Source organism: Puma concolor, chromosome C2 (genome assembly GCF_028749965.1).
Source record: "Puma concolor isolate L17-30 chromosome C2, mPumCon1.1.hap2, whole genome shotgun sequence".
NCBI lineage: Eukaryota > Metazoa > Chordata > Mammalia > Carnivora > Felidae > Puma > Puma concolor.
The window spans coordinates 45,964,723-45,980,489 of NC_141675.1; the positions used below are offsets into that span (position 1 = coordinate 45,964,723).

The window sequence follows — 15,767 nt, forward strand, 5'->3', positions numbered from 1 at the left end:
TGTTTGGCTTTGTTTGACCTCTTTAACTGCTTGCTTAATTTCCACATCTAGGGGTGACCATTAGTCGGGTTTTGCACACGTTGGAAGTGTTGGATCGACATTGTTTTGACCGAACTGATTCCAGCAATTCAATGGAGACGCTTTATCATAAGATTTTCTGGGCAAACCAAAACAAAGATAACCAAGAGGTAGTTAATATTTTTCTTCTTTTCATTTAAATTTTCTCAGCATATTTTCTCTTTTTTTTCATTCAGTAAATTCTGGTGAAGTCTTTTCTATGAAGTGTAATAACTTATGAAGGGGTCTACACCCTGAAATCATTTTATTGTTGGACTAAAATGCCCCCAAATTATTAAAAAAGAATGTCCATTGGGCTTATTTACTTAGGTATAGTTACTGGAAAGACTTGTCTTGGCCCTTTTATCATCACTCCCCATCATTTTAGTTTTAGCAGAATATTCTTTATCTGGTGATTGGACTTTATATAATGGTTTAACTTTAACTTTGGGGTAATATATTTTAATATTTAGAGCAGTGAATGGATACTGTGATCATATTTTTTTAAAAAAACCCGTATTAGGATTCTCCAAGCAGAGCTAACAAAGAAAAAAACTGTGTGTGTGTGTGTGTGTGTGTGTGTGTGTGTGTGTACATACATATATTTACATACATATATATAAAAGTGAAAAGTATTTATTTTAAGGAATTGGCTCATAGGATTCTGGGAGCAGACGTGTCTGGAACGTAACGGACAGGCCAATAGGCTTGGGACCCTAGGGAGAATTGATGTTGCAGCCTTGAGTCTGAAGTCAGTCTGGAAGCAGAATTCCTTCTTCCTCAGGGACCTGTCTTTTCTTGTAAGGCCTTCAACTAATTGGGTGGGGTCCACCTACCTTATGGAGAATAATCTGCGTTACTTTAAGTTTACTGATTTAAATGGTGTCCACATTTAGAAGAATAACTTCACAGCAACATCTAGACTGAATTTTGACCCAAAAAACTGGGTACCATGGACTAGCTGAATTCACACATAAAATTTGTCATCACAGACAATTATTATTTTAGGCTTTCTTAGAGTAGATTGTTTCATTATTGAACTGTCTATAAACAAAGGTTTTCCAGTTTTTTCCCCCCCTCAACCTTATTTTGGGAGAATGAAGAAGTTTGTCTTATTTTTACAATGGAGAGCACCCATGGTATGTCCAGGTTGTGCTAGGCACCAGGAACAGAGAGGTAAGTTTTAAGACATGGTACCTACCTTCAAAGAACACCTTAGTCAACTGATTACTATTATCTTTGATTTCCATACTAGCTTTTGGGAATGCATATGTGGAAAGGAGAGATTAGACAATGGAAACAAAAACCCCCAGACTTTCCTTATATACCTTTATGTGAACCTGATGTGAACCTGTTCTAGGTTATTCCTCTTTCTGGAATAATTTGTGTCATCCCCTGGCTTCTTGAAGATAAGATTCAAGTTCACTGCTGCCAAGTAGGATATTGGAATGTTGAGTGAGGTAGACTGAGTATATGTTCTTTTTCTTTTCTTTTTTTTTTTTTACATTTATTTTTGAGAGGCAGATAGAGCACAAGTGGGGGAGGGGCAGAAAAGAAGGAAACACAGAATCCGAAGCAGGCTCCAGGCTCTGAGCTGACAGCATAGAGCCCGATGCGGGGCTCAAACTCAGAAACCATGAGATCGTGACCTGAGCCTAAGTCAGTCGCTTAACCGACTGAGCCACTCAGGCGCCCCGAGTGAATTTTCTAATTCATTGTGAAGTCTCAGTGGCAATGCTTCATTCGGTGCTTCTGTGGAGCACACGGATTATAAAAGTCTGCATAATACTCTGCTTATTGACACAGGTTAGAGTATTACTGTGTTCTTTTGGAGTGGAACCCTTAAAGTCTATTTGTAATAAAGACTTCGGTAAAAGGTTGCAAGAGTACTAAGGTTTCCAATACGTAAACTAAGATACGTGGAAGGAAAATAGGGATACCTAAAATTCAGGGTGTCCTTTTGGACTGCTAAGCTTTCTGCACTGAGAGTTGAGTAAAGACTGCATTGTTCCCTTGTGAGCATTTTAGCTGTACCCAAACCCCTTGAGTTTTGTGGTTAGCTTGACTCTACAACTTTATAGTGAATGAACTGGCCAACTTCAGAATCGCATGCCTCATTCATCCACAGAGACTAAAGTTATTCACTAGCACTCTTAAGAGATCATGGTACATCTCTTACCTAGGGCAGAAATTACATTTTGTATTTTTGAATAAAATCACTCTGTAAGCTCTCTAAAACACAGTTGTCTCCAGTGAGCAATGTCTCCACCCAGGATGCTGAGAGGTGCTTGCCACTAGAGGGCGACATGTGCTCAGGGTTGAGGGTCTAGTGCGTTCCAGTGACATACTTCATTGGAAGGAATGTCACAATGTTGCCCATTTAGGAGTAATTACATTGAATGTTGAATCAACTATGGAAAGATGTGTTGTGAGTGAGTGGTTGCTTTGTGGTTATCACACTCTTTTAGGAGTAATACACAAATTACATTTTAAACCTGTAATTCAGACTGGTCACCTTTTCTTAGTAATCTATCAGAAGAACTAGGTAGATCCTGTTAATTTAACATTAGAATGATTTTTAAACATTAAAATATTGACATTTACATATTTAACATTAATTATTTGACCTTAAATTTTAATTAAATTAATTTTTATTTTGGCATCTGTTTGTGTGTTTCAAGGTATGTGTGTATATGCAGGCAGATGACAGTGTTTCATCTGTTTACTCTTCACCAAGGTCTATTATTTTCTTGACACCCGGGTCACTTTATATATTCCGGGAATTCATGTATGAGCTGTGGAGTTGTATTAACTGTGATCAGCTGTGTGACCTTGAACAAGGTACGTGTAGGCTTTGTGCCTTAGTGCCTTTACATATTAAGTTGGCATAGAGCATTCGCCTTGTCTGCCTCTAAGGGGACATGAGCACTTCGAGATTCATGAAACATTCTATAAATATGTTAAAAATGTTGCTGTTAATGATAATAGAGCAATAATTACTAGTAGGTTAGGATTATATTGGAAGAACCAGGATGATGAAACTCTAATTTTCTGATTAGAAGGAGTTGTATAAAGTGGTGTGGTTAGGATTCAAAAACATGTCTCACTTCTTGAAAATGTGTTTCCCCTTTTTTGTTTTCATAATTTGTGTTAGGACTTAGCATGAAAGATAATATAAGAAGGGACCAGTCTCTGTAGTTGCAAAGAGCTTGAGGTTTACTTTTGCTGAAGTTGTATTTAGGCAGGCCTGGGCCCTGGATTGCACATCCTGGTTTCCCACATCTGCTTAGGCAACTTGAACTTCAGCCCCCTTGATTTCTTTTTCTCTGGAACTGCTAAAAGGAAATCTGGTTCTTTCCACTTTCTTGCAGGGAGGGGAGGAGCAGCTGTACAGATGGGATGCAGAGTCTGAAGTTCAGATTTGCGTGTCTAAGTAGTCTCAGTATTTGGCCAAAGCACACTGAAAACCGTAGTGCATGGGATGAAGGCATTTGAGGATTTCGTCCTGCCCTGTGGTTAGACTGCGGTCACGAGAGTGAGAGTGTGCTCCACGATGGGCTGTGCTAGGCCTGTGGCATGCTTCCGCTCATTCTACAGGCACTGCATTATTCCCGTACCCACGCCTTCCCTTCTGCCCCCCGTATCCTCAGCTGCTGCTTCTGTGTTAGGGCTTGGCAACTGTTGTGAGAGAAGCACAAATATAAACCTCAACCCCCTCAGTGTTTGCTTATTCGAGATTTATGCTACTTGATTTTCCATTCAGTGTAGTGTGAGATAGAAAACGTGAAGTGCTTACTTAGGACAGGGCTCAGAGACTCGTGTTGCACAGTGGCCAGGCAGGTGGTGCAAATGGATGGTAGGCTGTTGCATCCAGGGCCCCTGGGACGTGACTGGGGAGGGGGCATGCCCTTTCTAAGTAGAGTGGCCTGTCTCAGATTTTCCTTGGGAATGTAGACCCACTGTTTGATCCTTCAACATTTCTGGAGAAGATGTATATCAAGATTTACAAACTCTCCCAATTAAAAAATTTTTTTAATGTTTATTTATTTTTGAGAGACAGAGACAGAGCACAAGTGGGGAGGGTCAGAGAGAGAGGGAGACACAGAATCCGAAGCAGGCTCCAGGCTCTGAGCTGTCAGCACAGAGCCTGACGTGGGGCTCGGGCTCACAAACCATGAGATCATGACCTCAGCTGAAGTCGAATGCTCAGTCGACTGAGCCACCCAGGTGCCCCTCAAACTCTCCCAATTTTAAAACACTTTGCAGGCCAAGCTGCATGTCTGTTGTCCATGTTTGCCCACATGACTTTCACTCTGCAACTCCTGGTGACTGTTTTGTACACCATTTGCTAACTGATTTGCCTGTTTAATGTTTCAGAACCATTTCTACTCTGGCTGATGGGGGCAGAGAGGCCGGTGCCACACGAGGGACTGTTGTTGGGGATGGGGGGGGGGGACCTTCTGATTCCAAGTCCTGACTGAGCCTGTCACTTGCAGCCTTAGGCGAGATCCACATTGCTGACCTGAAGGCCGAGGGTGAGGTGCCCCTCAGCTTCACACAGCACCCAGACCGCTTCCTTCCTCTTGGCTTCTTTCCCCGTTTATGTGGGGTGTGAAGGGAGAACCAGCTGCATCGTTGGCTCCCCCAGGGACACGGATAGAAGGGAAAGTCTGAAGATGACAGGAAGAGCTGCCTTTTCACTTCTCTCTTTGGTGCCCAAGGAAGCAAGCTTTCTCCTGAGTAATGAAAAGGCCTGAGTGGTGGTGGAGGCATGTGCACTTCCTCTTGCCCTGCTGTGAAAACAAACCGTCACACGCCAAAACCCGAGAATCTGCATGTTTGCTCTTCCTTTCCTACTCAGAATAGTCAGGAAGCACTCTGAATAGATGTGTTGAGTTCCTCCTGATTGCTTTGAAAGGCCTAGGCCCAGAGTCCAGAGCGGCTGTCTTACCCCTGGCACAGGTCTCCGGGGCTGCACCGGCCCTTGTATCAGTGTGGCTGAAGAACTCCCACCATCATGCAAAAGAAAATCTTGGTTTCTGTCCTTGCTGGCCACGTTCCATGTTCTTCTTCCTGCAAGTCTGTAGCCCCACAGGTCAGGGTCTGTGTTCCTTTTGCTCACCAGCAGCACATCACCAGTGTCTAACACCATGCCTGGGGCCCAACAGGTCCTCAGGAAGCATTTACTGAATTTGTTTTTTAGGGGCTCGCTTAAAACCTGCTGGGACAGTGAACTGGAAAGAAAGCCTCTGTAAGATTGGGTTTGGAAGGGTAGGGGTGGGTGCTGTAATCTGTTAGCTCTAACGATGGTACAGGTTCAGATGCGCAAGAAAATAGGTGAATGTGGAGGGTGTAGTGTGGCCAACGGAAGAGTTCTCAGGTGTAAAATCGGCAAGTCGGTGCATTTCTTTTGTGGTATTTGGACAATTCACTTACTCTTGATGAGTAAGAGTAAATTTCCCCATTTTTAAAAAGGGCATTCTATCTCTTGATGGTGTGAGAATGATAAAACACTGAAAGGTTAATGGTGCCTTGCACGTGGATGGGTACTGAGTAAACTAGCTGCTGTTATAACTGACTCATGTATGTAGGGAGGCAGTTAAACCCTGGAGACATGGAGGGAATATGGTTCCTTGGGACCACTGTGGACACACACACACACACACACACACACACACACACAACTATCCATCACACAGTCCATTCATCCATAAAGCACAGCCAGGATCCATCAGGCTTTTTATATTTGATTTTTACCAAGACTTTACCCACAGTAGGGAAGCAGTCAGATGGGACTGGCCAACCCAAGGCGAGGTGGCTGCAGTACCACCAGGTAGGAAAGGAGATGATGCTCATTTCAATGCTTAGGGGTTTTTGGTTTTTGTTTTTTTGTTGTTGTTGTTAGTGTTTTTTCCTTCCTTCCTTCCTTCCTTCCTTCCTTCCTTCCTTCCTTCCTTCCTTCCTTCCTTCCTTCCTTCCTTCCTTCATGTAAGAAAAAGTTGCTTTTAAAAATTAAGGCTCAGGGGGCACCTGGGTGGCTCAGTTGGTTAAGCATCCGACTTCGGCTTAGGTCACGATCTCGCACTTTGTGAGTTCGAGCCCCGCATTGGGCTCTGTGCTGACAGCTCAGAGCCTGGAGCCTGCTTCGGATTCTGTGTCTCCCCCTCTGTCTACCCCTTCCCTGCTCACGCTCTGTGTCTCTCGGTCTCTCAATAATAAATAAATGTTGAAAAAAAATTTTTTTTTTTTTTTAATGAAGGCTCAAGATAACAAAGTCAAATGTGGCAAAAGTCAAGCCAGCACGGAAGGCACATCTGGCTGGCTTCCTGCTGAGATGTGTGTGCCGAATTTTAGAATTGAGGATGCTGATCACAGCCCTGTCTGAGCACGTTGTACTGTGGAAGTCACACAGTTTCCTACTGGTCGCTCTTAGAGCTACCACTTTCTTCTTTCTTCAAGTAAATCCATTAATCACAGGGCAATTATGTTAACATAGTGGGGGGGGGGTGGCATGCACAGACATTTAGACTTTGCTGTTACTGATAAAGAGGGTAATGAATCCATTTAGAGTGTGGTAGGCCTCTTGGATTAGATTGTTTTTGAGCCTGTGTACCAGTCTTTTTTCTTCAGACTTTTTCTGAGTACGTCTTAAGCATTAGGCCTGTGTTAAGTGTATTGTGTCATCTCATTTATTTTTTCCTTGGCTAGTGAGATACATGTGAAACAAAAAAAAAATTTTAATTCTTACGTTACAGATGAGGAAACCAAAGTGTAGAGCAGATGAGTGAATTGTCCAAGCTAGTGCCCAACTCACTGGTGGGGAAATAGGGATTGAGATCCTAAATGGTTCCAGAGCCCAACTGTTAACTAATACATTCTTTTTTTTTTTTTTTTTTTTTGAGCAAGCATATGTGCATGCATCGGGAAGGGGCAAAGGGAGAGGGAGAATCTTAAGCAGTCTCCATGCCCAGCACAGGACCTGACATGGGGCCCAACATGGGGCTGGATCTCACAACTGAGATTATGACCTGAGCCTAAATCAGGAGTCGGATACTTAACTGACTGAGCCACCCAGGTGCCCTGCCCTTTAATTAGCACATTCTGTTCCTTGTACCACTTTAAAAACTCATTTAATTCAGGTAATTCTAGTTGAATAAACAAGTGTCAGATGAAATTTTGGAAGAAGGAGGAAAAAAAAAAACCTTTGTAATTGCCACAAAGAGTTTTCATATTAATATTGGCGTATTTGTTTGCAGGAATAATCTTTGGTTTTTAAAAGTGTGACAGCTTCAACAGAGTAAACAATATTTATGTTAGAAAATGCCAATATTCAAGTTGAGAAAGCTGACCCTTAGAGTATATCATACAACCTTGAGGTTGATTCAGACTTGGATTTGAGTCCTGGCTTTGCTGTCGAGTAGCTGGGTGGTCTCAGGCTAGTTCCTTGTTCCCTCAGTGTCATTCTCACTGCACAATGGCCTTACTACTAGAATCCAGTTCATTTGGTCCCATAGGGTACCACCTAGTAAATGTCAGTTGTTACGTTCATGGCTGGATCACTTTGATTGTCAAGTGGGTTGAACCTAGTACCATGTTTTAGAAATTTATTGTCCTTCTCATCTGTAGGTTCCTTTCCTTTTTCGTAAGAAAAAGGGCTTACTGCCCTCTACAGTCATAACTTTTGGATATTAATTCACTATGAGAGACCTGACACTTTTCAAAGACTTTTGGAGGGATTTACTTTATAATTCACCTCCTGTGTGACATCTGTTATCATGCAATTTCATAGTTCTCAAAACTCTATTTTTTTTTTCCGTTTGTATTTAAATGTTGATGATTTAACTGAAGAATAGCAAATTCATTTCTTGGCACAGTGCAGATTAATGACAGCTGATTTATATACTCAGAGGAGTTGTTTTAATTTTGTTTTCTTAACCTACTACCTTCTCAGAGCTCAGAGCTGTGTTATTTTTAATTGCTGCTTAAAAAGAGAAAAAAGTCTTTTTGCTGTTATAGTATATGACTATCAACTTTGATTCTAAGGATCAGAGCCTAGGAGAACCTGCCTTTTTTTCCTCATCAAAAACCAGCCATCTCAAATATCTCTTGGAAATGTACATAGGGAATCATTCATATTCGTATTTATGAAGATTTTTCACAAGTGAATACTATTTATATTTAAGTTTTCTGAGTTTGTGGTTAATAGGCCTAGTCTTAGTGCTTTTTATGGTGATTCTGAGTGATCATATACAACAGGCTTATGTTCTGTTAGCAGTTTGGACCACTTTTTAGCTTAATGCAACTCTTGAAATTCTTCCAGATCTTCTTAATGTGCCTCAGGTTGCAAGCCATATGCAATATCACTCCTCTGTGTATTATCCCTTGTTGTTTATTGGTGCCATAATATGACTGTTTTTAATCTAGATATGGCCATTTTGTTTAATGTTGACTAAGAGTGATTAATCACATTTATAAACACGTCCTTTTAGTCTCAGAAAGCTGTTGAAAAGCTTCATTCAGTATATGATCTCAAGTTCTTTTAGTTTGCTGTTGCTTATAGTAATGAGTCATTGGTTTTTCCCATTCCCTTTTGTGGTATTGTTATATAATGAAGGTAGTATATTAAGAAATTTCTTAAAATAGACAATCTCCAGGAGCTTCTAATTTCTAGAGGAAGCCTGGCTCTCAGATGTAGTTGTCAATTATTTTCCCTTGTTTGTCTGTTAGAGAAGACCTGTGGTTAGTTTCTATAAACCATTAGGTTATTGAGTGACTGAATAAAAATTGAATTAGGCTTAATCTATCAAGTTTATCTTTTCCAGAAAGGAAAAATATTACCAATCTCCCTGATGATGAGGGCCTTCTTCACATTTCGGATATCTTTATTACAGATGTGGATAGCACCACTAATGAAGATTATTTGCAACAGAGTTTATAATGATTTCAATATTTTACCACTGTGGGTGTGTCCAAAGTTCATGATGCTAGATGAACAATGCTATTATTTGAAGACATTACTGGTTTTGAATTTCGTGTCCATGCATTGTCTTACTTATCTTCATTATAGAAGTCATTCTTGTGATTTGCTTTTCATTTTTTTAAAGAAATATTTTTATGTTTTGCTGAAGTGTGATATTACAATACAGTGCAGTATGATACACTGTTATTAATTTCAGGTGTCTTGTGAGTTTTGTACACATAGGATGTGATACATTCAAGATATCATCCAGTGCCCTTTAGCCACAGTTTAGACCCTTGTCCCATTCTTCTGCTCAGAACCGGAGTATATTGGCGCAAGAGCTCCATCTGTGGAGCAGATAGCTTGAGTTTGACTCTTAGGTCTATGACCTAGTAACTTGGAGACGTTTAACAAGTTATGTAACCTTCAGGCCTTAGTTTGCTCAGTCATGGCACGGTAGTGAAAGCATTAGAACAGGGCATACTGTATAGAAAGCAGTCGTTATATATATATAAGCAGTAGCCACTGTTCATTTTGGAACATATCCTTTGGATATTTTCCTGGGCATTTGTGTACATATACATGAATGCTTAGTAAAAGGTCAGAGGACATAAATGGATTATGTTCTGCAAACTATTCTGCAGGATTTTCTTCCCTCACAGCTTAATATTGTCTGTTGCTTTTTGCTTGTTTTTGTTCTAGTCATGATACTCAGTCTTTTAATCTAATAAAGTTTTCTAGTTCACTGGGTTGGTGGGGGGAAATAATCATTCTGTGCAAACTCTAGTAATGTTGCCATATCCTTTCAAATGTTTATTCCTTCTTCCCATTGTCTAAATCTTCCAGAATGATGCTAAATAATAATGTTGGGACCAGCATCCTTGACTCATTAATTTAGGAATGAAAATACTTCTGGTACTTCACACTTAACCAGCTGGTAGATTGTCAGATACTTTTACCATAGTAAGTAAGTACGTGTGTAGGTTGGGAGAGGGGAACAAAGTAAACTCCTCCCACCATTGTCTGCTCTCATCTTAACCTTGTTTTTGCATTGGGTTTCATGTTATACAGAGTTGCTTTTCCTCTATGATGACAAATAACTGTTGAATCTACTATGTGCCGGACGCTGTGGTAGATGCTGAAAACAAAACCATGCAAAAGACAAATCTTTGACTTAAAAGAGCATCTGGTCTAGCAAGTGTTAGAGGAGGAACAAAGTCTTTGGTAATTCATTCCTGTGATTTCATTTTCTGCATGTCCGTTCAATGACAAGTCTGGCTTATCTCTAGAGAGGTAGAAGTCTGGCTGGAACAGTGGGTGGCAGTGGCTGGTTGGAGTGGAGCTGGGCAGCAGGCTTCATTGTGTGTGTGTGTGTGTGTGTGTGTGCGTGCGTGCGTGTGTGTGCGCGAGCCACTTGAGAGATTCCCAGGTAACCGCGGTGCTGCTTGTCCTCACAGGGATCTTGATTCAGTGATGACAGGAGTGGCAGAAAGAATGGACTTTGGAATTAGGCTTCCTAGCTCTGCCATTTTAGATCTGTGTTGGCCGTCTTCACCCCAGTTTTCTTATCTGTCAGATGGGGAGTAGCGCCACCTACTTCAGAGTTTGTTGTTGAGATTAGAGATGACGTGTGTGAAAGACCCACTGCCCGCTCAGTAAATATTTTCAATTATTACTTCTGCTACTACCTGTGGCTGGAAATTTACAACTGTTAGTATTATTCTGGCCATGATTAACATGTTTTAATTTATGCCATGGCTAGAATTCAGATCCTTGATGCCCTGGTTTGGTGCTTTTTTTTCTGGCCTTAACTTTATGTGCCGTGGCTCACTTTCTCTCTCTCTCTCTGTCTCTCACTCACTCATTCTTCTGTGTCCTGTTTGTCTCTGTGTGGTTGTCGCCTGGGGGGGTGCGTGCTATGGACTGTTAAAGTCTTATTCTCTATTACCAAGTACAATTATGAAAAGCTGTCTGTTACTGCCTCTGAAGACTCTAACTCTCCTTTATAGTGTTCAAGGTGGTAAAGGACTTTCCTGTAGTACCTCTCAGAAGTCTGTCTCCTTTTCCTAATGGATATTTGAAACCAGTAGCTGGAGATCTAATAACCATGAAGCCATGTTGTGAAAGATGCATGTTACATGGAAGTGACATTATAGCACAAGAGAGCAGAATATTATGATTTTCTAAGCATCAGGAGTGGAGGAAGAAGAGCCCAGAGAAGCTCGGAGCTCACACAAAAGGCCATTGTATACTGTGGGAGCAAGGTCAAGGTGACTTCCCGAGTTCCTTTGACACACTGTGTTGCTGCACTTAACTTAGTTCATTTCCCAAGATTTATGTTGTGGCAAGAGTTTTATTAATTAGCTGAGTGATCTTGCACAAGCTATTTAACATCTATTTGCCTTGGGTTCCTTATTTGTAAAATGGTGATAAAAATAATAACTAGCTAATAGGCAGGAAAGATTAAAGGAAATAATTCCCGAAACACACTTACTGCACTGCCTGACTGTAAGTTGAGTAAGCACTCAATAAATGTTAATTATCTATATTATCACCTGTAAATTTTCCAAGATATCTTTGTGATTTTCAGAGTGATTAAGTCCATACTATGTTATTTTGTGTTTTAAATTTTCATTTAGAAGTGTCTGAAAAGATTTATATTTAAGGTCAAGAACTTTCAATTTTCGATTTTTGTTGTGTCTGCTTTGGTCAGTTATAAGTGCTAAGACTTCAGTAATGACTAGAATAATCAATGTGTACTACAGAAAACTTATTCTGAAAAATAGATTTTCGGTCAGAATAGACAGAGTTTCATCTGGTCAGGGCTAGTCTCTTAGTATCCAGAATGCTTTATAAGATTGAGCACAGAGTGGTATACCTGATGAGTACCTGATGGAGTGATTTTTTTTTTCCCCCTTGTGACCAAAAAATTGCCTGAAATTTTCATGGCCTATTGAAGACCCCAATCCAGAATGTGCAATAAAACTGAGAGGATGGGGTGCCCCTCCTTGAATCTTCTGGGGCAGGAGGAAGAGCAGTCACCCTAGAAGAAGTAGGGGTGCTTCTCCTGGAAGAAGGGTGGGCCGGAGGGGAGCTGACCTTCTCTGAGAGGGGACAATGCTGTTGGAGGGGATTCGAGCCTTACCAGTAATCATGCATCTTTGACTTCCCCTTCCTTGGTTCAGGAGCAGGCCTCTCCAGGCTGCCTTCCATATTTATACATCTTTAATTAGATATCAAAATATCACTTTGCAGAAAAACAGAAATACAAACCAAGCAACCACTGTAAAAATTCCCATAGTTTCTTTGCTAAAGACAAACTGTCTTGGCTCTGAACCCTCCCTGTGGCCCTTTCTTTCCTGTAAGCTTACCCTGTTTGCTCTGATTTGATCCGTTATGTGTCTCCACATTTCAGAGGGAATCTGTTGGTTGCTGGGGCTAGAATGGGGGATTGTTGTAGTATCATGCTTCACTGATAACTAGGCCCTCATATGTTTGTACTTGAAGATCATTTCCTTGGGTTATATTCTCAGAATAATTGGAGCAAATGATCTGAACATTTTTAAGACTGTTGTTAGATAGTAGGAATTACCTTCTAAGGGAATTGCCAAGTTTTATTCCTAAAAAGTAGCATGTGAGACTATATCTAGTGCCTAGAAAAGGGGCTAGCAGTGGTAGGTATTCAGGACATAATTACTGATGCGTAAGTAAATGAATGAATGAGACTGCTGCCTGTCTCATGGTACTCTTTTTCAGTGTGGCTTTTTTCCCAGATTAAAAAAAATTTTTGTTTTTTAACGTTTATTTTTGAGAGAGAGACAGAGCGTGAGCGTGGGAGGGGCAGAGAGAGAGAGGGAGACACAGAATCCCAAGCAGGCTCCAGGCTCTGAGCTGTCAGCACAGGCAGGGCCTGACGCGGGGCTCCAACTCACGAGCTGCGAGACCATGACCTGGGCTGAAGTGAGACTCTTAACCTAATGAGCCACCCAGGCGCCCCAACTTGATTTTTTTTTTTAATTTTTTTTTAGTATTTATTTATTTTTGAGAAAGAGAGGGAGACAGAGTGCAAGTGGGGGGAGGGGCAGAGAGAGAGGGAGACACAGAATCTGAAGCAGGCTCCAGGCTCTGAGCTGTCAGCACAGAGCCAGATGTGGGGCTCGAACACATGAACTGCGAGATCATGACCTGAGCCAAAGTCGGACGCTCAACCAACTGAGCCACCCAGGCACCCCTTAGATTTTCAACTGTATGTAGCCTTCCTATATTTGCTAACTAACCAGTAGTCCTCTGCTCTAATTCCTTGAACTACACCTGTGTTTGCCACTTTTTACGTGATTGTTTAAAACTGCTTTGAAGTAATTTCCTATTTGCTGCTGTAGTGTGTTATCAGAAATTTAGTGGCTGAAAACAACCCAAATTTATTCTCTTGAGTTGTGGAGGTAATGATCGTACTGGGCCCTAATCAGCCTGTCCTTCAGGCTGCATTCCTAGAGAGGCTCTAGGGGAGAATCTGTGTCCTCCTGCTACCCAGCCTCTCCTTCCCTGGAAAGCACTTCTGTGATTACATTGGTTCCACACAATAATCTGGGGTAATTCCTCCTCTCAACTCCTGGAGCCACAGAGTCCCTTTGGTCCTTTAGGATAACGTACTCACATGTCCTGGCTTTGAGATATGGATATCTTTGGGGGTGGGGGACATTATTCTATCTCCCACATATTTGTTTCTCCTTTTGTTAATCTCTGTTTTGAAATTTAACTCCTTATGCAAGATTCTTCCCGAAAGCCACTTTCTAAAAGGAAGTATTTAATAATTCCCCTCAGTCTTCTGTCTCTGCTCCTGTTAAATGTTGACTTTCTGAGATAATTTTCCTGTTTCGTGCATCCAGATTATTTGTATTCATTTATGTCTGTCCCACTTAATTGCCATTTCATTGAAGGCAGGGACTGTAGTTCATATCTTGAACTCCTAAATTTCCCCAAGTTTTTGCCTTTAAGTTATTGTGTGTTAAAGTAACATTTATTAAATTTCACTTAGCAAACAATTATTGTTTGAAAGAAATGGAGCTTAATATTTTTAGAGATTTGTTGGTAGGGTGAGAATGTGTTTCAATTTACATATTTAAAATCATGATGTCCTATTGACAGTTATTTGAATTAGTTTGTAAGATAGCATCTGGCAGACAAATGGGAACGATCTTCTAATTTTCTAAAAGTTGATTGATGCAGAGCAGTTGGGGGCGGGGTGCAAGGATCTGCATGTCAGGAACATGAGCCATAGATGTTTCTTTGTATGCACGTTGAGTGTGTCTGATGGCATATACCCAGGAACTGGTGGTTAGAGTTAAATAGGCAGAATATCCTCCTTTTTTTTTTTTTTTTTTGATAGTGGAATCTAGAAAAGGCCTCTTGTTAAAAACCACTTAAAATGAGAACCAAAACTTCATAATAATTAGTAGGGGGGTGGAGGGAGAGTTTTGAGTGGGAAATTATCTTGAAAAATGATAAAATTATCAGAATGTATCTTATAACTAATAATTTCTTAATAATAAAGAACTAATGAAGTATAGTATGCCCCAAATACATAAGTATATAATTATTCATATAGCAGGGACAGTGTGCTTTCAAATGGGTATAATGTGACCTGATTTTCCAGGATGATCTTCTGAGAAGTTGGTAGTAAAACATGTTTTGTAACATCCTACTGTTTTTTTTTTTTTTAAATAGGCCCAGAACCTCTTGGGAAGACTGGCATTATTTGGCAGTCTATTGGACATTCCTAAAGGAGTGGGCTTGGCACTCATTGAATCTGGCCAGTATCAGAAAATACTTACTGGTTGAAAATAGATTATAGGTGTAATTGATGGGAGTACAAGAAGGTTTCTAAAATAAAATTTTATATTTCAAAAACCTAAATCCTTGGATTTTCTCAGCACACTATTCACTTAATTCCTAAAAATTACGCATTGGGACCACAGCTCTGGCAGGCAGACTGCAGGCCCTTCTGTCTCCAACTTAGGATCTCAGATGTCTGTAAGGTGAGACTGACGGATACTCATTGCCTATGAAATAATGGAAGGTGCAGGCGGCCGGACCTAATTACTTCTTCCTTTGTGTTGTCAAAACATTTTTTTTATAAAAATGTTTATTTACCTACTTATTTATTGTTTATTTACCTACTTATTTATTTACTTATGTAACCTCCACATCCATTGTGGGGCTTGAACTCACAACCTTGAGGTTAAGAGTCACAGCTCTTCTTTTTTTTTTTTTTTTTTTTTTTTTTAAATTTTTTTTTTTTTTTTCCAAACGTTTATTTATTTTTGGGACAGAGAGAGACAGAGCATGAACGGGGGAGGGGCAGAGAGAGAGGGAGACACAGAATCGGAAACAGGCTCCAGGCTCTGAGCCATCAGCCCAGAGCCTGACGCGGGGCTCGAACTCACGGACCGCGAGATCGTGACCTGGCTGAAGTCAGACGCTTAACCGACTGCGCCACCCAGGCGCCCCGAGTCACACCTCTTCTGACTGAGGCAGCCAGGTCTCAGGTTTTGTAGCTTTGATATAGCTGTCTTTTCTGCTTTTTTTGTTTTTGTTTTTTCTAGAACGTGAACTTTTTGAGAACAGGAGCCAGATCTTTAAAAATTTTTGTTTCCTCACTGCCTACCATGGGTACTTAATAAGTGCTTTTGCAAGTGAATTAACTCCTTCCTGGGGCTTATTTTTTTAGCACATTACCCCAAACCAGTGGTCA

General features: G+C 40.8%; 1 protein-coding gene across 1 annotated transcript in view; it reads left to right on the plus strand.

The window, feature by feature from the left end:
- MED12L (mediator complex subunit 12L) overlaps positions 1 to 15,767 on the plus strand; it is a 340,943-nt gene that overhangs the window by 78,831 nt on the left and 246,345 nt on the right. Inside the window, exon 13 of the mRNA XM_086674526.1 lies at positions 52 to 188. Coding sequence (XP_086530652.1) covers positions 52 to 188 — 137 coding nt within the window. The remainder of the gene's footprint in view (positions 1 to 51; positions 189 to 15,767) is intronic.